This window comes from Vombatus ursinus, unplaced genomic scaffold, assembly GCF_900497805.2.
Source record: "Vombatus ursinus unplaced genomic scaffold, bare-nosed wombat genome assembly UNPS02010639.1, whole genome shotgun sequence".
In the NCBI taxonomy this organism is placed as follows: Eukaryota; Metazoa; Chordata; class Mammalia; order Diprotodontia; family Vombatidae; genus Vombatus; species Vombatus ursinus.
The window spans coordinates 1,331,717-1,357,192 of NW_020950417.1; the positions used below are offsets into that span (position 1 = coordinate 1,331,717).

At 40.7% G+C, this 25,476-nt stretch overlaps 2 protein-coding genes across 2 annotated transcripts in view; one reads left to right on the forward strand and one right to left on the reverse strand.

Annotated features, from left to right (window-relative positions):
• The first annotated feature begins 1,435 nt into the window (after positions 1-1,435).
• CFAP126 (cilia and flagella associated protein 126) lies at positions 1,436-6,234 on the forward strand. Its single transcript, XM_027854799.1, has 5 exons — positions 1,436-2,473; positions 3,134-3,196; positions 3,420-3,500; positions 4,259-4,435; positions 5,767-6,234. Exons 1-5 carry the CDS (start codon positions 2,447-2,449, stop codon positions 6,142-6,144), a joined length of 726 nt encoding a protein of 241 aa, XP_027710600.1. The 5' UTR covers positions 1,436-2,446; the 3' UTR covers positions 6,145-6,234.
• Positions 6,235-8,776: 2,542 nt separating this feature from the next.
• The window catches only part of SDHC (succinate dehydrogenase complex subunit C), a 33,520-nt gene continuing 16,820 nt past the window's right edge, over positions 8,777-25,476 (reverse strand). Inside the window, exons 3-6 of the mRNA XM_027854879.1 lie at positions 22,981-23,082; positions 20,828-20,889; positions 12,294-12,457; positions 8,777-9,681 (exon numbers count right to left, since the gene is read on the reverse strand). Coding sequence (XP_027710680.1) covers positions 9,577-9,681; positions 12,294-12,457; positions 20,828-20,889; positions 22,981-23,082 — 433 coding nt within the window. The 3' untranslated portion in view covers positions 8,777-9,576. The remainder of the gene's footprint in view (positions 9,682-12,293; positions 12,458-20,827; positions 20,890-22,980; positions 23,083-25,476) is intronic.

Sequence of the window (25,476 nt, forward strand, 5' to 3'; positions counted from 1 at the left end):
AGCTAGAGAGAAAGAGGGAATCATCACTTGAGTGAAAGCAAAAGAATACAGAGATCAATTAAAGCTACAGTGCTATACAGAATAGTAGAAATAGGGGCTAGACCCATAATTTCATTGATATAGGGAACTTCCCAAGTGAAGAAACTCCCATTACCAATGCAGTTTGGCATTTCAACTTACAGCCTTGGAGTTACCTGAGAGGTCAAGTGACTAAGTGTCCAGGGTCACATTGCCAGTATGGCACAGTCAAGACTTCTTGGCTTTAAAGTGAGCTCTCCATTCACTAACCCATGTTACCTCTCCTATAGAATGTTGTTGTTCAGGTGTGTCCATGGCCATAGTGCCCATGGAGTTTTCTTGGTGAAGATCATGGAGTGGTTTCCTTCTCCAGTTTTATGCAAGCAGGGGTAAGTGACTTGCCCAGGATCACACAGCTAGTAAGTGTCTGAGGTCACATTTGAACCCAGGTCTTCCTGACTCCAGGCCCAATGCTCTATTGACTGGCTACCGAGCTGCCCCTCATACAGAACAGCAGCTACCTCTAAATATTTGGCTGTTTCTCAGGAGGATGATCTTGGATTGTTTTTTCAAGTGAGAATCCAAGTCTTTCCAACAGAAGTGTGCATAGCTTTTTCTCTTGAAATTATACATGAATGTTAACTCAGACTCTTTCAGAGGTTCCCAAATTGGGGGATACCACCCCCTGGGGAGGGCATTGGAATGATGGGGGGGGAGGCGGTAGCCTCAGGTGCAGTTGAGGGACATCGAATAAAAATAAGGGAGCAGTGGAAGCATAAGGAAAGAAGAAAATTTTGAAAAACTGTTAGTACATGTTTCACCTGTTGTGTAACAGAGTTAAAGTCATAGTGATTACCTTATTTTCTAAATAAACACACAAAATGCAAGTTACAACCCATCAGTGGTCAAATCCGCCCACAGGGGTTAACAAACAAGTGTTGACAGGCGAACCTGTCACACATTGTCAAGAAGTCCAGCATGCATTGGCAGGAATATGTGTGTGTAATGACTTGTTTACAATATGATATTATATGGTTATATTATGCAATATTGCATCACCAAAATTTCAATGCAGGAAAAAATCCCACAAATTTACAATAAATTACTAAATTTAAGATGTATCATTTAAAAAAATTTTTGTATTTTTTGAAATGATGCAAATTTCATAATAATCACTAAAGGGTTAAAGAAAGTAGATTTTCAGGAGGGTACTGAATAATTTTTTTTTAAAGGGGGCAGTAGGCCAAATAAGTTTGGGAACCTCTGCTCTAAGAGAAAGGAAAATAAGTTTATAATATACAAAAATCCTAACAAAGGTTTGAAAAAAAACCCTCAATTATGAACACAGCTATGTATAAATGTATATATATTTTCTAGCAAGCAATATCAACTAATACATATTCTCGTGAAGAAAGATGACATTTGCAGCTACAAAATTTTAAGAAGCAAACATTCTTATACATAAGAGGGGGTCACAGAAGCCAAAAATATGAAATAATTTGTCATGTCAGTTTTAGGGGCCCTAAGACACCCAGCTAAATTACCAATAATACTTCAGAGAAGGGGGAAGTAGTCAACAGCTAGTGGAAAAAGTGCTCTGTGTGATCTCAACCTCTCTGGGCCTCCACTTCCTCATCTGTAATAAGAGTAGGTTGGACTAGACCACGGGATGGGAAGAGACCAAAGTTCCATCCAGTCTTCAATCCTATGCTAGGCACCTTTACTGGCACACAGGGGAGGCTGCCATAGGCAGGGCAGCACCTCTGAGGACCTGGGCAGTGGGCTAGACAGGTACTGCCTGTATTCGCCTTTTGATACTGAGGGGATCCTGGGAAGGCTTCTCTGAAGACCGCCTAGCCACTTGATGGACCACAGTGGGTAGGACAGAGAAGATAGCCTCACTAGCCTCACCCTGAAGTGCCTGGAAGTCATGGATCTTGATTACTAGGCTGGCACGAGGGTCACATTATTTAAGAAGACAGAAAAAGCTTATCAGCATAAAACAAGAAAAAGTGGAAGGAAGAGCAAGATTACAGAAAGCTTGGTGAGAAACCCAATTAAACCTCATCATTCGAAGATCATGGCACGAGAGAAAACACAGATAATCGGAACAGCTGTCTTAGAAACTGCAATGCAGATTTATAGCATGAAAACCACCATACCCAAACACACATAAAGGGAAGTCCAAGAAGAGGTTTGTGTTCGCCTTATGTGCCTCCTTAAGGTCTTAGCAATCACTCTGTGTCCCTTATCTGAGTCTCTCTGACGCCTGAGAGTAAGGGGGGGAATGGAAAGGGGGATGGGAAGGTAAGGGATTGAACAGTTGAGGTGAGAGGAAAGGACAGTCCCCACTGATTGGTGGTAATAGAAGGCATGCCTTCTCTGTGGTTGCTAAGTAACAGATGTAAACAATAGCAACTGTGGGATCATGGCTTCTAACTACAGTGCTAATCAGGTAATCTTTTTTTCTTTTATTGCTTCCCTGTCTCTTCATAACCCAGTATGAATCTGCTTCTCCTCTAAGCCTTCATTACATCCCCCAAGACAGACAATCAGATGGACTCCCATGTCTGCAGACACCGTGCCTCATTTACCTGCTCCTTCTCAGTGGGCATTTGCAGGCAAGTGGGGTGAGTGTCTCAGCTCTCCAGGGCTGAGACCTCAGGGTTGAGCATTTTACACCACAGACACAGGAGCTTCTCTCTGCAGTTTAAGGGAAGGGGGGGAACTCTACTAGGAGTTTAAAGGCCTGAGTTCTAGTCCTAGCTCTATTACTAACTGTGATCCTGGGCACACCATTTCTTTTATGCCTCAGTTTACTACTTAAGTGCAAAATAAAGGGATTGGGTTATCTCACCTCTAAATTTTTAAGATTCGATGCCTGTTACATGCCTTGATTTTTGGGTTCCAGTGAGGCTTTCTGCCCCAGAGTGGTATCTGTAACCCTGTGTTTTCTGGGTCTGGGGTTTCTAGGCATAGGGTCCTATGACCAAATCAATGAACAAACATTTGCCAAGTGCCTGTCTGCTAGACATTATACTAAGTGCTAGGGATATAATTAAACATTCAAAAATGAGACAGTTCGTGTCCTTAAGAAACTTACATTTTTCCATAGTTTGAAAATTCCTTTGCCCCGAACTATCTTCGGAACTGGTGCATAGCCAAAGACGACAAAAAGGTACCTCCTCTTCTTCTTCTCTCCCTCCCCATTCCTTCCCTACTGCATGAATTTATACCTCTCCTCGATCACCTCTTCATTCCATTTCCCAAGGACTCTTCACTCCTCCTCATGTCTCTTCAAGTTTTTCATCACCTTTAATTCTGGTGAACTCTTCTGGCCAATTTTCATTTCTTCCACTTTCTACTTCCTTGACTATCATACTTCCTGGCTTTCTCTCCAGCGCCCTGAAACCCACGATGGCTACACTCAGATCATCGCTAATGATCGTGGTCATCTGCTACCTTCAGTTCCCAGGTCCAAGGTAAGATACCTTATTCCTGCAGAGTGGCCTTCTATGCTCCTCAACTTACTACCCTGAGGACCGGGAGTCATTTAAATTGCACCGTAAAATGAGTGCTCCCCAACTCCTCAATTAGTTACTCCAACTCAAGAATCTAAGTATAATCAATGGCTAACACCCAAGTGACCCCTGTAGAGCTTAAAGGCTAAAGAAAATGGAGAATCAACAGGGAGCTTAAGCATGGGTTATTTATAAAGAGACTGATTTAGGGTGTGGTGGGGAGTTCTAATATGTTGAATCACTTCAAATTTAAACTTAAGCCACTAGACACATAACGGAGGAAGGAACTAGTGATTGCCAGATCCTATTAGTGTGTATGTATCGTGAAGGGGTAGATGTCCAATTTAGGGTGAAATTATGGTTTCTTTTTCCTTTAAAATTTTAACTTTTTTTTCATTAATAAGAATTTCTCTTCATCCCACCTCACTTCCCAGTCCTCCCCCTTTGGGGGAAATTAAAATACAAAATCCTCATAACAAGTATGCATTATCAAGCAAAACAAATTCTTACACTGGCCACGTCAAAAAAAGTTTCATTCTGCATCAAGTTCATTTCCTGTCAGGAGGTAGATAGCATGTTTCATCACTAGTCTTCTGGAATTGTTAACCTGGGGTTTCTAGTGCTAAGAGATGAAGGTGAGGTGGGTGCAGGAGGAGTCAGAGAAAAAGCCCCTGCATGTAGGTCACAGTAAATGGCTAACTTTGTTCCTTTCCTTGCAGACCAGTCCCTGGGGCACATTCATGGGTACCTGGCAAATGCCTCTGCAGATACCACCAGCTCGAATAACCCTGACTTCTCGTTCCACTGCTGCTGCCAACCGACTAATAAACTGGGTGCAGAAAAACCCCGATCTACTCAATGCTTCCAATGGACTACGTCCAGAAATCCGGGGACATGTACTTATACCAAGTCTTCTTGACCCATCCTTTTTTTTTCACATCCTTGGGCCCAGCAGGGGGAGCCTTTAGATAACTCCGATTCATCCTGTCCTAGTCCTATCCATCTACTGCCCAGTTCCGAATTCAATTCAGCAAGGCTGACTACCACTGTGCTTTAGGCACTGAAATATCAATCAACATAAGGCTGGATTCCTGCCTCACAGCAGCTTAGCTTAGCAGGGGAGATGAGACATGTGCAAAATAACTGTAATATACAAAGTGTAATAAGATAAATATGTGAGATAAAAAGTGCTATGAGCTCACAGTAGAGAGCCATCCTCTTGAGAAAACAGCTTCAAAAGCACTGAGCTGGGCATTGAGGAACAAATATTTGAGCAGATATGGAAGGAGGGCTCCAGGCCAAGGATTATGTTTCAGGAAACTTAAGTAGTCCAATTTGACTTGTGCTGGGTGTATGAAAAGGGGATAATGTGAAAAGAAAGAAAAAAGACTAGAAAGGTAGATTTGGTTGTGGAGGTCAATGAATGCCAAAATAAGTAATTTGGCTTTATTCTGTAGGCAGAGAGTCACTGAAGATTTTTGAGAAAGGCAATATTATCAAAGCTATGCATTAGAAATACAAATTTGGCAGCCATGTGAAGGATTAAGGAAAAAACAAGAATTAGGAAAGGAGGCTATGGCAAGAGATTCTGAGGTCCCAAAATAGTGATTGTGAAAATGAGATATTGTGGAAGCAGAAAATCTAACCTTATAAGACCTGAGTCCAAGCCCTGATTCTGCCACTTACTGGCTCTGTAACCTTTAAATGAGATCCCAAAATAGAGTGATCATGGAAATGAAGGATGTGAGGGACACAGAACAGCGAATCAAACCTTTGAAGACCCGAGTCCAAGTCCTGATTCTGCCACTTACTAGCTTGCTAACCTTGGGCAAATCACCTGGTTTCTCTGGACCTCAGTTTCCCCACCTGTAAAATGAAGGGGTGGTACTAGATGATATCTAAGATCCAATTTGGATTTAATATCGATTCTTAGCCAAGGTGGATGGTCATACTGTTCATTCAAATATGGAAGAACAGTAATAAACTTGGGAATTTAGATGATTTGGACATTGGATAGCTCAAGTTTGAGATATCAATACTTTTAGGTGGAAATGCCCAGTAGATAGTTGTCAATATGGGTTTGAAGCTTTGACTAGCAGAGGCAGGCTAAAACAGGGTGGTGGAAGCAATAATAGGGGCTGGTCTAATCTCAAAGGAGGGTGAGGCACAATGGACCTTAACTGGCCACAGGATGAGTCTGATCCACCAAACTATTGTTATCCCACAGCCCCAAGATTCAGGACCACACAGAAACGGGAGCCCAAAGCCCCCAGAGAAGACTACTACTCCAAAGGCTGTACAAGAGATTCCGCAACCCTCGAAACCCTCTTCAGTCGTAAATTCCCCACCCTCAAGAGGCCTCCCCAAGGCCTCCCCAGCCCCACTTCCACCCCCAAATCGAATCCGTTCATGCTCATGCTCCTGCTCCAGCTCCAGAGCTTCAAGAACTGCACCCAACAGTCCTGTGACTCCAGAGGCCTGCCATAGTCCTAATGAGCCTGAGGGCCAAGAAATCCAAGAGAGGAATATGGAAAATTCTAATGAGGAACCCCAGCAGGAGTCGGAGGCACGAGCCCCACTGAGTCCCAAGGAGATAATGGAGTGAACCTAATTCTGCTTCAGGAATGTCAAACAAGTTTATATGGGGTGTGGATAAATGAAAATTTTAAAAATAAAATGTGAAGTTTTCTTCTGATCTGGGTCTTCCCCTCCTTCTGTATTTGCCATTTCTAATACAGGTGGGAGGAAGGAAGGAATCTCAGTAGCACAGGGTTCTAGCTTTAACTGGGCCAGGCTAGGGAAGCACGAGATTCCAGAGGGAAAGATAAGTCCAGTTGCTCTAGAATTAAAAACAAACAAACGAACAAAAAAACACCCACAAGTTCTGGATCACATAGTGTAGCTTCAGGTCAAGAAGTGATTTAATACCATAAAAGTATTCATGATGTACCTTTGTAACTAAATCATAAGGGAAGATAGTAAGAACATTTAATCTGTCCTTGCAGAACTTAAAATCTAATGGTGTAGGGGCAGCCAGGTGGCGCAGTGGATACAGCTCCAGCCTTGGAGTGAGGAGGACCTGAGTTCAAATCTGGCTTCAGATACCTGACACTTACTAGCTGTGTGACCCTGGGCAAATCATTTAACTGCAACTGCCTCACCAAAAGTGGGAAAAAAAAAAACAAAAAAAAAACTAAGGGTGTAGACAGTGCACATATAGAAAAATAACAGTAATACTCATCACTACAAAATAATGTAAATACTAAGTGCTCAGGAAAAAGGGAAGTAAAAGAGGAGATATCGAATAACAGTAACAATTACTCAACTCATACCTCGTAAAATAATGCAATGAATCTGTAATCTCAATGTGGGCATTCCCTCTAACAATAAATTGCAATCAAGCCATGTGTTCTCATAAATTCACCACTGGAGATTCATCCAACGTGAAAAGGGTCTTTTCTTTTTTGACATCAAGATGCCATCACTGGTACATATAGGCTACCATATAAGGTAAGTCCTTATATTCACCATGTGGCCAGCCTATCTTTTCTTCCTAATTTCTTTGAAGACATCTCAATCAAATGGGAAGTTAAAATCCACAAGAGCCAAAGGCACTAGTTGATTAACTCAGGCTAGAGGAAAAAAAGTACCTTCAGCATTCTGCCATGATAGTTTGGCTAAGTATAGTATCTCATAAGGTCCTGGCTAGAATAGTTCAGGACAGATTTTCAGGAGTTGAGACATAAAAATGCTGAAGGAACAGAACTCCACTGATATTATCTCAGATATATCACCTAATTACCATCCTTGAAGCCCTATCAAATCAACAAGCATTTATTATGAACTATGTGACATACACCAGACAAAATGGTATAATCTATCACCCCTACAACCTATTTGGCTAGTAGCTCCAATCTCCCTTGATGAGGATCAAAAACAGAATATTTCTAAAGCTCACCCATGAGCAGTGAGTGTTCACCAGAAAAAGTCTTCTTAAAATATAAGGAATTAAAAAGATCAAAGAAAAGGGGATAGGACATATTTATGCAAAAATATTTGTAGCAGCTCTTTCTGTGGTGGCAAAGAATTGGAAATTGAGAGGATGCCCATCAGTTGGGAAATGGCTGAACAAATTGTGGTATATGATTGTGATGGAATACTACTGTGCTGTAAGAAATGATGAACAGGAAGCAGCTAGGTGGTGCAGTGGATAGAGCACCAGCCCCGAAGTCAGGAGGACCTGAGTTCAAATCCAGCCTCAGACCAAACACTTGACACTTACTAGCTGTATGACCCTGAGCCAAGTCACTTAACCCCAGCTGCCTTTAAAAAAAAAGAAAGAAAAGAAAAAAGAAAAAAAAAAGAAATGATGAACAGGATGGTTTCAGAAAAACCTCTGAGGACTTACATGAACTGCAAAGTGAAGTAAGCAGAACCAGGAGTACATTCTACACAGCAATAGCAATATTGGAAGGATAATTAACTGTGAAAGATTTAGCTACCCTGATCAAGACAATTCCAAAGGATCCATGATAAAAAAAAATGCTATCTATAACCAGAAAGAGAACTGATGAGCTTTGAATACAGATTGAAGCATACCTTTTTTTACTTTTATTTTTTGTTTGTTTTCTTTTGCAACATGGCTTATGTGGAAATAGATTTTGCTTGACTTCACATGCATATCTGCTAACAAAAATTGCTTTTTCAAGGATGGGGGAGACATGTGAGGGAGGGAGGGAGAGAATCTGGGACTCAAAATTAAAAAAAAAAAGATTGCTAAAAATTGTTTTACATGTAATTGGGAAACATTTAATGAAATAAATAAAAATATATTCAAAATTCAGGGAACTAGGGCTAACCTGACTTTCCAGATACGTAAGGTGAAAATTTTCCCCACTATAATTCCTTATCTAGATCTTTAGTTCCTCCTCTCTTCTCCCAAAAGTCTGTGCTCTGTGCTCTCAGCTCTCCACTTCCTTCAGGCCCCTGTCCAATTCTCTGGATGAGGGATAACTCTTCAATAGAGGTTGGAGGCCTGTAGCAAACTGGAATTCTTTTCTATTTCCCTTCAATACTTGGAGTTGCATGCTGCATGAGATTTAATATCACGCTGTACCTTTTTTCATGCAATGTGAAACTCTTCACAGAACAAATGCTTCCTGGCTGGAGGGTAGAGATAGTTGGCACCTCCCCAGTCCTTATTCCTTATATCTAGATCTCAAGGAGAAAAACAGACAGGGTGGGTAATTTACATTTAATTACAGAAAAAGATGTCACATGAATTTTTATTGGAAAATATGAAATTAAGAGATTTATTTTTCTCAAAGTGCCAGGAAAAGAGAGAACTCCAAATGTGTTGACTGAGAATCTTCCGAATCCTTTCCTGGGCCAGGAGAGCTGTCTGCCCTCCCCCCACAAAACATCTGCAGCCTCCAGGCAGCCAACTCACCCTCCTTCCTTCTCTCCCTGCACCCACCCAGATAGGCTGGTTCCCTTTTCTCTCAAAGTGTGGGTGGTTTAGGACTCTGGGCCACTTCCAATGGGCAGCCTTGTCCTTTAAGCCAGCAGCCCACGGCCACTGGCACTCAAAGCCTTTCTCCCCAACCCTAAGGCAGAGGCCACAGAGATGGCATTGTTTTTACTGCCTCAGGATTGGGCAGCCAACAGCTGACCCTTAGTACAAGTCAAAACCCAATGTGGAGAGAGGCTGAAGAGGCCTGAGGAAAGAGGATAAACCCACAGAAAGAAAGGTAGTTGGAAGGGGTGGGAGGGCAGGGAGAGGAGAAGAGGAAGAGTTGGAGGAGCCTTATCATGCAGCTTTCTTTAGGGAGGAGAGTTTTGGAACTTCTCCCACAGCTCCAATACTCATGACCCAGACCCAAACTTTATACAAACTTTTATGTTCTTCAAACATACTGAGATCTAAGCAAAACAGAAGGGTTCTGCCCTGGCCTGAAGGAAAGGGTTGCTGAAGGAAAGGGAGAAGGAAAACTCGATCCTTCATCTTATCGGAGGAGATGGGAGATATATTATCCCCTTACATGGCTGCTAGACCCACAGAGGACAACACAGTAAGAACCAAGACAACTACTCCAGACTGGTAGAGCTGAGGAATCTTCAGGCCCTTTCCTAGGTCCCACATCTACAAAGAAAAAGACAAAAAAAGAAACTAAGCAATCAGAAGGATTAGTAAATCATAATTTTAAAAACAATCAGAAGAATTAGTAAAATCAAAATTTTGAAAACTGGCCACATTCTAACATCAGTTAGAAACAATGACTTCTGTAATAAAATACTGGCCAAGCTAGGCAAAAAGAAGTCAAATGGAAACCTTTGGCAAATAGGGTTCCTGACCATATCATTATTGTCGTTTATCTTCATTTTCAAAGAGGATCAATAACATCACTGGGTGATGTCTTGACTCTTGAGTGAACTGGATTTAAGTGAGGCAGAGCTGCATAAAGTCATCAGCTTCACTCTCTTTTCCAGAGTCATCTAAGTCCAGTGGCAAGACAAAAGTAGGGACAACTGGCAATGGCCCAGGATTCAGTAAATGACCTTGGCATCTTCGATGTCTGACCAATCTCTAAGTGCTCCACAGTACCTGCTTCAGCTGCCTTCATGGTCAATGGAATAAATTGTTCTCATCTGCCCATTTTGCTGGGGGAAGTCTTCACATGCTTGAGGTTGACAGCCCCCTAATTCACCAACAGGTTTGAGGCCTATCAGTTACCCTCAACCTGGTTTTGTCCATCTGCTGAGGTGGTTTTACCCGGGTGTGGCCACTGCACATGCTACAGCTTTTTGGAGCCACAGGTGAGAGTTGGGTCAATCAGGTGGACATATCAAAGGCCTGAAAAAGTCTCAATAAGCCCTCACCCCAGAAGTGCTAGTCCTCCCTTAACACCCCCTATAGTCCCATATGACCATATCATAAACCCAGACAGCAGAGTTCATTTCTCATCTCCTAGAATGACCAGAAACCTATCTACCCATCCTCTAGTAAGCCACCCTCAAAACCCACAGGGGCCAACCTTAAGGATCTTTAGTTCCAAGCTGAACAACTTAGTGCCTAACCACAACAGAACCACTCATTTGCATGAAAACAAAAATAGACTGCTGATAAGAAGCCCCAGCATATACCTAAGGGCAGGCCTGCACAACATACAGACAGAGGGTCCACCAAAGGATTTCAGGCAGCCTTTGAAAAATGTAGACGATACAAAAGAAAGTAAAGACATAACAGGTGCTTTGTCCATGCTTCTCTTAACCCACCTTCCACTAGTCACTATCGTGCCTGTCACATAACTTGGCAGGTGGGCTGCCACTGAGCACTCTCTCCTGTTTGTCATGTGACTTGCAGCAACCAATCATCTTTGGTCTGTCTCTAGTTACCTTTACCTGGAAAGCGAGCCTCTAAAAACCTATCTGCGGCTTGAAGAAGTTTAGTCTATTTTAATTTTGGCCCCTACGTACTGCAAAGTTGTGCAGGTCTGCCATACTCTGAAGTAGATAGGCACTATCCTCGCTAAATGACAGAGATGGATCATTCAATAGAGAAAAGTTGGAGAGAGCTCAGATAAAGGAACCAAGAAGAGGGCAGCAGGACTGCATGCACATGGACGTCCTAGCAGAGCACAATGCCTGTGGGGCTGTGAAGTAGCAAAGGAAAATCCCGTCCCAATCTCAGACCTGACAAAAGCAAGAATAAGAATAGCTTTTTAAAGCTTAAGCAAAGCCCTTAGGATCCTGACCTCTCTCTATAGATGTTTTCACAAGTCAGGAACAAGGACAAAAAGTGAGTTTTGGGCTTTCTTCAGTCCTCACAAATTATGACCAAAGGAGGAAATCTGCAAGCCCTGGCTTCTAGGCTATGTGCAGAAAAGGCTGATCAGCTGAGTTTGTTAGAAAGCCGGCCCAGTGGGAAAACATGTCATTAGCAGAGATGGTCTCCCTAAGGGAACTGGAAACCATTTCAAATCAAGCTGAGCAAAGCTCCGGGACTAGCTGATGGACACAACCTGACAAGAGGTCTTTTAATCTCTCACTTCCCTGATTCTACAAAACTTGCCTCTGGGCTGACTGAAATTTTACCACATAATACCTGTCTTTAAGGTTCTGCTGTGGTAGTTTTCTGAGGACAAACCAAGACAAAATCAGTCTTACAGAGAACTAATCAGTAATATCAGTAAGAAACAATGGGAGTTACACTTGTCTTAAATAAGGCAAAAAGAAGAAAGAACTAAAGATTTCAACAAAGAGTAAACATTAATAATAGGTGAACTACTTGAGAAGATAGCAAAAATTATCTACTCAGAAGCAACAGTGATAGAAGCTGGGCTTCAATCTCTCCATAAGCAAGACTAAAGACATTTAGTTTTCAACTGTCCCTGGGGTAACTGGTAACTATTCCCAAAACATCAAATGGTTATAAGCAGGCCCACTGTTAAAATATAAAGTATGCAATGCAGCCCAGAACAACTCAGACACCAGCACTTAAGGCCAGGCTTTCCCCATTAAAGAAAGGTAGTGTGACATAGCAGAAACAACACTGGATTTGGAGTCAGAAGACCTGGCCTAAATCTCAGGCTCTTCTACTTATTAGCTATGTGACCTCAAACAGATCACTTAAACCCTCTGTGCCTTCATTTACTCATCTCAAGAAGACAGACAAAATTAATTCTAAGGCCACTTCTAAAACAGGCAGCATTTTGCTTCCCCACCTCTCCAGACCCTCAAACCAACCAAACTTACCAAGTGTCGGATTCCATTCCAGGTGTGGTACATAAGTGGGAAGACAAGAGCAAACTTGGCCGTGTGGATCAGAGTTGGTCCTAGGCCCAAGGACTTCACAAGCTCCAAGTGACTCTCAAAATTCCCAGGGAGCAACAAGGCTGCCAATCCAAAAAGGGATACTCCTGGGGAGAAAGGCAAGCAATCCATAATTTCTTTCAAATTAATTAATTTTTAAGTTTTCAACATTCACTTCTTTATCCTTATTTTTCCCTATTTATTGAATCCTTTCCCCTAGATCTCTTCCCTCAATTTCTGTTTGTTTGTTTGTTTGTTTGCTTTTTTTTGCTTTTTTGGGAGGGAGGCAATTGGGGTTAAATGACTTGCCCAGAATCACACAGTTATGTGTCTGACGATGGATTTGAATCCAGGTCCTCCTGACTCCAGGGCTGGTGCTCTATCCACTGCACCACCTAGCTGCCCCTCTTCCCTCAATTTCTACTCACACTTCCCTGGATTCCCTTGAAATGCATCAGTTAAGATTCTGAGTTTTAAATGTTCTCCTCCCTCCTCCCCAAGGGCGTGCATTCTAATACAGACTCTACAAATACATTCATATTAAACATACTTTCACATTAGTCATGTTGTAAAGAAGAATTAGAACCAATAGGAGGAACCACCAGAAAGAGCAAACAAAACAAAAGAGAAGAGAAAAAATAGTAAGTAGTATGCTTCGATCTGCATTCAAACTCCATAGTTCTTTCTTTGGATGTGGACAGCATTTTCCATCACGAGACCTTTGGAGGTGTCTTAGATCTTTGCATTGCTGAGAAGGGTTAAGTCTATCAATGTTAGTCATAACACAATGTGGCTGTTACCGTACATACAATGTTCTCCTGGTTCTCTGCATCAATTCATATAAGTCTTTCCAGGTTTTTCTGAACAATCTATCATTTCTTGCCACTTACATCCAATACAACTTCAATTTGATTCCTCAAACATTTATTATGAAACAACTGCTTCATCTCTAACTCTCAGAATCTGGATCTTCCTTCAAGGCTCAGCTCACGTGCCACCTTTTCTGGAAGGCTTCTCTCATCTCTCTCCCCACCCAAGCTGTTAGTAGTACTCTCTCCCACCTTAAATTATCGTTACTTATCTGTAGACATATTGTATCTGCAAAGAAGAATTTAAATTGCTCAAGGGGGTGGCCTATTTTTTTTTTTTACTTTGGATTCCTAGTGCATAGCACAGAGTAAGTATTTAAGATATGTTTACTGAATACAAGGTCTGTATCTTGAGAGGGCCTATATTTACTTTCTAACCCACAAGAATAGAAGTTAGGCTCACTACCCTGAATAAAGGTATAAACTACAGAGCCCAATTGTTCTTCATACCCACTGAATATAAGAGAAAATGATCAGAAGCAGCAAAGGGATAAGCTAGATATGAGATTTTCTTACAGGAAAACTGTGACATACTTGAATACTTGAATGGGCATCGAATCTCTTCTCTGCATATTTTTAAGATTACCCAGCTGTTTGAATTCAACATTCCTGGAAAGACAATGGAATAGGATGACCTCTAGCCCTTATCTCTATCATAACTGATGCATTTCAAGGGAGTCTAGGGAAGTATGAGTAGAAATTGAGCAGAGAGAACTAGGGGAAAGGATTCAATAAATAGAAAAAAAAAATAAGGATAAAGACAGAACCTGTGATTTCAATGGCATAGAGAACTCCTGGATGAGGAAACTCCCTCTCCTAATGCAGGTTGGCAGCTCCTATGCAATTTCTAAAGCTAGAGGGCTTCCTAGAACATTGAGAAGTTAGGTGACTCTCTAGGGTCACAAAAGCAGCATATTTCAGGGATGGGACTTGAATTCAGGTCTCCCTGGTTCCAAGGCTAGCACTCTAGCCACTATACCACAATGCCTCTTAGAAATCTTCAAGAAAAATAAGTCAGTTATGCCTTGGAAAAAAAAAATGTCTTTATAACTACAATTAGAAAGAGGAGCTAGACCTCCTCTTCAAAGAAATTTTCTAACATTAGCCCAAGGACAATTTCTTTTGCTATATCTGCATAACAACCAATGTCATATACCTATTATGTACAATTTTATCCTGTCAAAAATGTCACATACCTTCACTTCAGGATACTTAGACTGGAAAGTCATCTTTCTTTCTGGTTCCTCTAACACTCCACAAACTCCCATTAGTAGCCATCCTAAACAATCTAGGGACAATTCAAGACACCCTCATTTTGCACAATCTAAGGATGAGTGAGAAAAGTATTTCATTTTCCACTCTATAAAAGGGGAAAGATTTTCTATTCCAATTCTACCATCCTCATCCAGTACACATAACTCATTCTCTTCCCTTCTAGAAATCTCGGACACAAGCCCAGCCCCACCGACCAAGGGAGTTATTTTTCATGTTAATGATAGCACTTGGATAGCTAAATCCCTAAGTACCAAGTAAATGGATTCACAACTCTGACAGTCACCAGTAATTCAACAGTTATTCTGCACAAATTATGTGTAAGGCACAGTGCTAGAAATTGGGGAAAATACAAAGATAAATAAAAGATACTCTGGGTACCTCCAACTATTACACAATCCAAGAGAAAACTGCAGTATTATATAAATAAATAGTTTTACAACTGCTTGCTCTGTGTGTGTGTGTGTGTGTGTGTATATTGCTGTTGCTATACTTGCAACATTCAAATATTCAATTTAGTTAAGACAGGGAATTTGATCAAGGAATCCTACCCAGGCATCCCCTCTTACCATCAATTTCCATTGGCCCAGGCTTCTCACCAAGATTTCACTCAGCTGCTTGGCCAGCTTTGCCCTAATGGGGTTTACTTATAAGCATGGAAAAAATTGTGTCAACAAAAAGCACATTTGAAAGACCAACTGCAAGGGCCTTCAGAAAATTTATAAAAACTTAGCCATACAACAGCTCCATGAACCCATTCAGACCACATGGTCTATGAGGCACTTGGTGTTAAACTAATCAAACTGATTGTGCCTCTGCACAGAGACAGGCTAGAATCTGAGGTGGCTGCACAAGTCTGTGCCAGAGCAATTCTCTTACAAGAATTTCCTATGAACAATATTTAATTTCAACATCAAATGAGCTTTTCAATAACACATGAAAGGTCTATGGCTTTTCAATAAGAAATGAACAGCAGATATCCTATAACTTGTCCTTGTTGCATTGATGATTTTTAAAAATCATATAAGCAATATTAATATTTGAGACACACACATATACACATAAAACATATATATATTATATATATATATAAAGGCATAATTTTTTAGTTCCTTCTACATGTCTGAGATTCAAAGCCAAGTCAACTCTTTACTTTTGATGTAAGAAATATAAATAAGAGTTAATGAACCAGATAACTGCCCAGGCTCTGACACAGAAAGAGCAAGCTATTATCTTCTACCAGTTCTACATATGTAAGTTCTAAGATGAGAAAAAACAACCATGGAATATATTCCAAACCCTAATTCCCATCCCCCATCCCACCTCACATTCTTCCCTCCTCACTCCCATATAGTTCTCCAGTCTATAAGTCAATATTTTTATCATGGAGGCTGCCAAAGACAGAGCAGATTACTGAGTAATAAGATTTCTTACTCAAGAAATCAGATAAAAGGCAAATATTAAGTCCCTAACACAGCCAAAGCCATTTTAGTTCTGGCTCTGGCTCTACTAGAACCTTCTCTGTGCCTTAGCTTCCCTATCTGTGAGATTGGAAGAACAGTCTCTCCCAGGGAGCTCTTAAACTTTCTAGAGCTAGCTATTTAAAAGCCAATTATAATCAGTTTAAAGGAGTGCCTTAGCAGCCATTAAAAAAAAAAAAAAAGCTTTTCAAGTATTCTGTCCTCAGACACAAAACCATTTTGATCTGGGCTCTCAAAGAGGTGAAATGGATAGATACAACCATTCCCACCTCATCAATGAAGGAAGAGACATCCAAAGATAAAAACGGTATCTGTTCAGCCACAAGTCTCTCTATTGACCTTTTGCAGTGTTTCTGCCAAGCTGAAAAGTCTGAGACCTAAACAGTTGTGTCCCACCTATCCAAGGTACATATTTCCTAGATATGACAATAGCTCTAGTTGTTACTTATATCCTGAGTGGCAACCTAAAGTCAACACTTGTGTAGTCCCAATAATAGACACTCTCAAGGAGCTCAGAGCCCAAGAAGCAATTTGGCTACCTCACCTGAGTATCACCTGGATTAACACTACCAATCCCTGTGACCTAAGTCAAGATGCTTAAGATCTGGACAACTGCTTCTTCAGACTCTGCCTCACCAGACAGGAACCTTGCCAATGAATCTACTTAACTTAGAAGAAAGAAACTGTTTCCATCTCAGTCAAAGTTTTTCAGAACATTTATATTGTAGCACCTTTCTAATCCAATTTTTAAAAGATGACTAGACTCCAGAGTATCAAAATCAAGATGTTACAAGAACGAAATCTTTAGTTTTTAATGAAAAACACCTTATTTGATAGAGTTACTCCATTACTTGGAGGTCAAGAGAACAGCTGTGTGAGGAAATCTGGGGTTCACTAGCCAGATATAACCCCAAGGTCTTGACCACCTCCCCCTCAGATAGGATTAACAAAAAAAAAAATCACAATACCTGGCTGTATGGATAGGGCCATTCGGCCCTATCCATAATGTTCTTTAAAAGGGGGACGGGGGTGGGGAGGCAGCTAGATGATGCAGTGGATACAGCACTGGTCCTGGAGTCAGGAGGACTTGAGTTCAAATGTGATCTCAGACACATAACACTCACTAACTGTGTGACTCTGGGCAAGTCACAATTGCCTCACCAAAAAAAAAAGGGGGAACCAGGGTAGAAGAGAAGAAATAATCTGTGAATTCAGACAAAGGTGACAAAGCAGGAGCTTGATCCCTTAAAAAGAAAAATTTCTAAGAGAAATGAGATCTAAGTTTCTTTAATACTCTTCTGATTATCCCAGTGGATAAACTCTGAAAGGATAGGAAGATGTAGTTCTCAAAAGAAAAAATGCAAATCATCAATATGAAGAAATGATTAATGAAGAAATAACTAATAAGAAAATTACACATTAAAACAACTCTAAAAACTCTAAAAATAAGTTTTTACCTCATACAAATTAGATTGGCCCAGATGACAAGAGAGAAGATAGTAAAGTGGGAGGGGCTGAAGAGAGGTATACTAATACACTGTTGATGGAGTTCTAAATTAATCCAACAATCCTATAAAATTATTTGAAACTATACTAGAAAAGTTACTAAACGGTATAGACCCTTTGACCCCAAGATCACTACTGGGCATATAACCAAAAAACAAAAGGAATGGTCTTATATATACAAAAATAATAGTAGCAGCACTCTTTGCAGTAGCAAAAAACTACAAAGCAGGTGCTCATCAACTGGGAAACGGATGAACAAATTCAGTAAATGAACATAACAGACTATTATCGCACCACAGTTAACAAATATTAAGAATTCTAAGGTTTGTATGAACTGATGAAGAATAAAGGAACAGAACTAAGGGAACAATTTTCATAATAAACAGAGTAACACAAAGGTAAACAACACTAGAAGACACCGAACATTGTTGAATTCCGTTTCCAACCTTGGCTTCAAAGGACTGACAGTGACACAGAATTCCCTACTTTTGAGAAAGGCAGACAGTATGGATAAATCCAAGGGAAAAACACTTCTCAACCTCACTGCTGGGAAGTAAGAGACAGATTCCATTTGAGTACTGAATCTTAAGATGTCATGTTCTAGAGATTTCTTTAGTGTTTAAATGATTAAAATTAGAAAAACAAAGTTGTTGCAGCTGTCCCAGAAAATCACTACAGGAAAAATATCTGTATATACTTATATATGAACTGCCAGGACCAGCTCCCTCTGGCTCCACTGCAGTTAACTGGTATTGACAGAACTCACGGAGCACAAAAAGAGATGTTGTCATGAAGTCCCTAAGCTATTTCCAGAGGCTCTCTGACTATTTTACCAAGACCACCTCCTCCAAGCCTTTGCAGACACTACTGCCAATAGAACCATAAACATCAAAACCGGCAAAGCTGTCCAAAGGATACTTAAAGCTTTGAGTTGACAACACCTGACTGTTCTTTCCACTAAAGTGCTATCAACATCAATCCCATCAATCCCACTAGCTCCCTTTCTGCCAATCAATCACTCTCAGAGTTCAGAGCACCTGTGTTTCCCAAGTAAAGTGAAGCATTTCCAAGTTGCTTCTCTAATGCCAAAGTTTTCAGCCTATCCCACTTTACTGGTACAAGAAAACCAAGAATTGGCAGTCATGAAGTAGGAAAATATTCTTACACACATGCCCAATCACTTTCTGAGGTGTACAAGTAGATTAATTACTGTCGAAAATGACTAAGATTTCCAAACCATCTAACAGACCACAGAATTGTAAACTGAAGTTCCAAAGAACTAAGGTCTCACATCATGAATTAAGTCCTATTTCCTTATGTTCCACCTTCAGCTGACAACATGTACACAAACAAGGAAGATACAAAAAAGAATGGCATAAGGACAAGAGAGAGATCGAGCCAAAGTTCTCAGTGGAAATTGGAGGAGGAAAAGATTTTCAGCATAGTAGACAAGAGTCAGGAAAGAAGCAAGAGATGGTATTCTACTGAATGTTACTCACATGCTAGTGGGAAGCATCAAACTTTATGAAATCTGTGATTCTAGTTTAGTCATTGTAAAGACAACTGTGAGCATCAGGTTAAGGTACTTGAATCTTTAAACTTATACTGTTAGTTCAATGCTAGTGAAGTGAGCTAGGATAAGGGAATATGTTCCAAGTCCATAGAAAAAAAGAGATGTCAATATCAAGTCTTTGACTGTATCAAAAGTCCAGGTACTCTTTTCCATACAAAGAACTACAGGGTTTCCTGGACAATGAATCCATCTTATCAAGACTGAGTGAACCAATACCTTCATTTAGGCTTCCTTCTACTGATTAAGGGACAGGTAAGAATATGTCCTCAACTCAAACTTAACATAAAACAGTGTCCACGTGATATATGTGACAACTAGCGGAGTGTCAGTCTCAGCAGGTAGTTTCAGTGACACTTCTTTGAATGGCTTGGCAGCCACTCCTTTGGCACAAGCTGTAGCCAACAGAGCAGCTAGCATTTCAATAAAGAATTCTAAACAGGAAGTCTGAAGCAATCCAGAAAAGACCCTGAAGACAGCAAAAGAAAGCAGGAAGAGTGGCTACAAAGAAGCAGTCGCCTTCATTTTCACCTACAACCATTATGAGAAACAGTCCTGTCCAGCCCCTTGATAGCTTTGTCTGGCACCAAAAAGCAGATTTCCAGATCAAGAGAACTGTAGAGAAAGTGCTGCATGCTGGGCCCTGAGGGCTCCTATAGTGCCCATCTGTTCTACTCAAAGCAGACCAAGCTGCAGGGTCTCCGGTCGATAATGATGCCTGATGTGATAGGTAAGGAATGGGCTCTGCTCCCAGGCTAAAGAACCCCAAGGGAAGAAGTCAAAAAGGCTGTCTTGTTTCAAGGGAGATGACAGGACTGCTGCTTCAGCTACAGCAATGCTACTGCTTACATACAGATTCCAGGCAAGAAGTTTTTCTTCCTCTTTGGTGAGACAGAAAAGTGACTCTCTTTGTAAGGTAGGAAGGTGATAACCAGAAGTACTAAGAAACATCAAGGATGTAGCAATAGGAGAAGGAAAGACATGTGCATGCACACTGTTCAAAGTCACAAAGTCATTCATACTGTCAGTAAAGATCTTGGAACATTAACCTGAATAGCTGCCAGGCCCTCACTGCAGCAGTCTTCTGACTAAAAATTTTTCTGCAGACAGCCCATCTGGCCATACTTCCTCAAAGGCACCCCACCACTTCTCAGTTTACATCTGTCGCTAAAGCCCATTCCTCTTCCAGACACATAAGAGATGTCACCTTTGCTCTAAGATGGCCCTGGCTGAGTGCTTAAAATCATAAGTGTCTCAGGGGAGACATTCAGGCTCCCTCAATACCTCTACGATTGGAGACACTGTCGCCTGACACGACATCTCCTCTATCTGCTACCAATTCTGTGGGGTGGTTTTCTTGAGTGAGGAAACATGATGCAAGGAGAAGAGTGCTGGCTTTGGAGTCAGGGCTGAGGTTCAAGCCCCAGTTCTGCTGATTACTGTGACCTGTGTGACTTTTGGGGCAAGTCCCTTCACCAATCTGGGCCTCAATTTCCTTACCAGTAAAATGTACAAGTTAGATTAGATGACTTCTAAGGTTTCTTGCTATCTTAAACTCTATGACCTTAAGAATCTTCCACAATACAAAGGCATTAACGTTTAAGTGTCAAAGCAGCTTATTAAATGTTATAATAAGAAGCTGAGAGGATGACAAATTACATTTAAAAACAGGGTCAAAGAGTCTCACCATACACTCTGAATAAGGATACTGAAACATAAAGGAGATAGAGGGAGAAGCCATTGGGATAGTCATGGATCTTCAGAGACTCAAATACAAACCTGCACTCAAGGCAATACCAGTGCCTCGATGGGTAATGGACATCATCATAGGCAGAGACCAGCTGCAAAACAAAAACAAAACAAAAAAAGTAATGAGTAGAGCCTCCAAAGGATGATCCATTTCATTTAGAGCGCCCCAGCAAAAGGAAACATAAAACCCTTTGTAGCCCCTCTCCCTAATACAAAGCTTACTGAACAAGCAAAAACTGAACTGGACCAGTCAAAAATGAATAAACTAAGAATGAACTCACTGGATTTCTAGTGTCCTAGTGTCCTTCTACTTTATGAATTCTTGCACTAAAACAACAGAGAATGTAAGAAATCTTTCCTAGCCTGTGAGTTCATCTTTTATGGGTCTCCGAATTCCTTCCTCTACAAGATAGAATAATCAACAACTCATTGTTATTTATCCAATCCATCTTTTCTCTGCAAAGGTATCTATGTCTTGCTATTCAATAGATAACTCACCCTTTTTTCTCAAAACCCTTTATCATTTTGGTACTTTGCAGTTCTGGTTAATTTAACTAAGTCTTCATCTTATCTCATTTTGAACATCTGGTTACAATCCTTTTTCTCAACTTGATACCTTAATCCTGATGAAAAATATATACAATGCTGCTTTGTGTTTTAATCCTTACAGCCCAAAGAATAGTGTCTTAACTATTCACTGCCCAAAGCTCCCCTTCCAAACTGTAATAATTAATAATGACAAATGGCAAATCTGGTTTTCAGTATCCCAGCAGTCTTTGCCTGGCAGGTGATAATGGAAGCACCCCACCTCCCCTGCTATTTCCTTCACTTACAGAGATGCCTATGGTCCTGTAACCATGGAAGCAAACAGCAAATGGCAGATGCACCTCACAAGTCTAAAGCCATTCTATATATGGTAGACTGTTCTGGGGAAAAATTCAAGGGCTTTGCAAAGAGGTTCAAGATCACTGGGAGAGTTTTCAAAGCTCACACCCCTCAAGGCCAACTTTTATTATTTTTGAGGTAGAAAGGAGTGTCTGATCTCTTAGACACAGGGATTGAGGCCACCTATTACTCTGATATTGTTTGAGCAGAATGGCTTATTTCTCCAACCAGAATTATTCCCGGAATCTGGCCCGAGGAAAATCTGAAGGGCTGAGGTATTTGTGGAGGTGGTTCAAGAATGGCCAGCTCCACAGGCAAGAATGCTAATTAAGGAGGCTGCAATAGCCTTAGAGGTCTTGCTGGAACAGCAGAGAGAAACAGCTCTTCTAAAGATTGAGTTCTTTTGCCTTCATAGCCTTCAACCACAGTACATCAGTCATTGTCAGAGACTACCACCCTTCACTCCTTGAAAAATAACTAATTTACTCCACTCACTGAGGTGACCTCAAAATGAAGAAGTAAAGCTCTGAACATCATAGGTTCTCAGTAACTTAGCAACACAACAATCAAAACTGAATGCTGTGAAATGATAATGGCCAAAAAGAACCAGCTGTGAGAAGGCGTCTCCCTTATTTGCAGAGTTCGAGAGGACAACAGATATGGACACTACAGATAATGACAGACCTTTTCAATGTGTTGATTAGTTTTGCTAAACTTTAAAAAAATTCCTTGTTATAACAGATGGTTTTCAGAGAGGGGAATAAGGAACAGATACACTGAAAAACAGAGATGACATAAAAACAAAATATGTCAATAGATATTTATTAAAAAAAAAAAAAGATTTGGGGGCCTGATGATTCACGAACCTAGTGGAAAAAGAGAGAAATCCCAGATTGTAGTCTAGTTTCAAAGGGAGGCAACTGCTTTACTATCAAGTAATTCAGCTGCTTCCTTCTTGTATCACCATCCCTTGCCCCCAGTCCTACTCCAAGGGCCTTCTATCACAACTGTCCACACTCAAAACATCTTTACTTAGCAAGACCCTGAAAACCAAGGGAGAAAGACCAGTTGAAGAACAAGAGCTGAGATATAGAACTAAGATAACTGGGAAGAGTGTCTATTTCATTTCCTATAGGGAAAGGGAAAGGATACTGAATACTTATGTCTGTTTTCAAGATAAAAATTGTGGTTTAGGTTTAGTTTTGCTCTGGTATAGTATGTGATGTAGAGAGGCAAGGCTTCACTTCAAGGACCTTTGATCCATCACTTTTAGAGTATATCCTAGAATTCCCTCCTACCTGTAAATGGTGATGTGAGGTGACAAAGGGCGCTTTGAATTGATATTCTTGTTCCAGAAACGATCCATCTCTTCCTTAGCCGTTGTTCCCAGAGGGACAGCACTAGAATAAAACCAGAAGCAATTAAGTGGACAAAAGTATTAAGATGGACTAAAAGCCCAACCAAATGCACTAAAATAATAATAAAAATAGCTGACACATATAGTATTTTAAGTTTTACAAAGTGCTTTACTTTTCAAGAATACTTTTATTGGTATTTGATTTTTATGTAGCCTAAAATTTCCCCTGTATTCCTACCCCAAATGGCCAGAGAACTATCTCATATAACAATTTTTTTAAGGAAAAAAAAGAAAAAGAGAAAAACCAGGAAATCTATTCAATTCATTGAAAAAAAAAATATGAAAATACATTCAATGTTCCAAACCTGGGGACTTCCTACCTCTACAAAGGAGTAGGGGGAGGTGTTTTCCCATCTCTCTTCTTTGGGGCCATGCTTGTTTTTTGTAATTTGGTGACATTTACTTTTAACTGTTTTGTGGCTGTTGATTATTAGTTTTATGTTGTTTTAGTCACTGTGCATCTTTTTTTCTTGGCTCTGCTTATTTCGTTCTGCATCAGTTCATAAAAGTCCTTCCATTCCTCTCTGTATTCATTATATTCACCATTTCTTATAGCACAGTACCAGTTTGTTTGGCCATTCCCCAGTCAATGGGCATTTACTTTGTTTCCAATTCTTTGCTGGCAGTACAAAAAGTACTGCTAGAAATATTCTGGTATATAAGAGGACTTTATTCTTTTTTTATCAGGGACCTCCTTGGGGTATTGCCTAGTAGGGGAATCTCTGGTCAAAGAGTACTGACATATCAGTCACTTTATTTGCACACTTCCAAACTGCTGTCCAAAATGGTTGAGCTGTACTAATTCACAGTTCCTTCAACAATGTAACAATGTGCCTATCCTCCTACAACCCCCCCCACCCGCCAATATCGACTACTCCCATATTTTATCACCATTACCAATTCACTGGATGTGAGGTAAAATTCCACTTCTGGGGTAAAGAGGTGAACTTGAGAGGATAAGGTTAAAAAAAGCTTCGAATGCCAAACAGAAGATCTTGGAGGTAAAAGAAAACCACTAAAATTTAAATGGGGTGGGGTGGGGATGAAACATGTCTAGACCTGTACTTTAGGAAAAATACTTTGACAGCTGAGAAGAGAACAGACTATAGTGGGGAAAGACTTGTGTCAGGCAAGCCAACCAGCAGTTTACTGCAACAGCCAAGGCATGAGGAGATAAAGGGCTTGCAGAAGTATGGTGGCAGTGTCAGAAAAGAGAAGGGAGTGTTCACGAGAGATGTTACTAAGGTAAAATCATTAGTCCTTGGCAACAGATTGGATACAGAGGATGACAGACAGTGAGAAAAGAAAATGAAACTTAGGTTGGTAGCCTGGGTGACTGGGAGGATGGTGATACCCTCTATAGTAATAGGGAAGTTAGGAAGAAGGGAGGATTTAGGGGGAAATATGACTTCAGTTTTGGTTTAAGGCACTTGGAGATTTGAGTATGGCGATTAGGAGAGAGGTTAAGGCTGGATAAGTAAATCTGAGAATTACAAGCATAGAGATGATAATTGAATCCATGGGAGTTAATGAGATTACCAAGTGAAAGAGGACAGAGGGAGAAATGGACCCAAGACAAAGCCCAGGGGGACACCCACCTTTAGCAGATGTGACCTAGAGGAAAATCCAGCAAAGGAGACAGAGGAGCAGTTAGAAAAGTAGGAGGAGAACCAAGATAAAGAAGTGTCATGGAAACTTAGAGTGCACAAGGTATCAATGAGAAGAAGACTAACAGTGTTAAAGGCTGCAGAAAGGACAAGGACAAGAACAGACAAAGTCCATTAGATTTGGCAATTAAGAAATCATTAGTAACTTTGTAGAGAGTAGTTTCAGTTGAATGATGAGGTCAGAAAAGCCAAAATGCAGAGTTAAAAAGAGAGTGAGAGGAAAGGAACTGGAGATATCCATTATAGACAGTCATTTCAAGGAGTTTAACCATAAAAGGGAGGAGAGATGTGGGCTGAGTTAGTGGGGATGGATGGATCAAGTGAAAACTTTTTGAGGATGGAGGAGATATGGATATATTTGCAGGCAGCAAGGAAACAGTCAGTAGACATGAGAGATTCAAGATAAGTGAGAGTGGGGATAATAGAGGGGGCAATCTGCTGGAGAAGATGGAATGAAATGGGGTTACATGTGCAAGCAGAGGATTTGCCTTGGAAAAGAGAACTGCCACTTTTTCATGGGAAACAGGGGTGAAGGAGAATATAGTGGCAGAAGGCATGGGGGAGATAAGAGGTGAAGAGGAAGGGAGAACAGAAAGCTCTTGGAAAGGCCTCAATTTTTTCACTTAAATATGAGACAGGGTTCTCAGCTGAGAAGGTGGGGGGAGGGAGCATGATGGGAGAATTAAGGAGAGATGAAATGGTATGGAAGA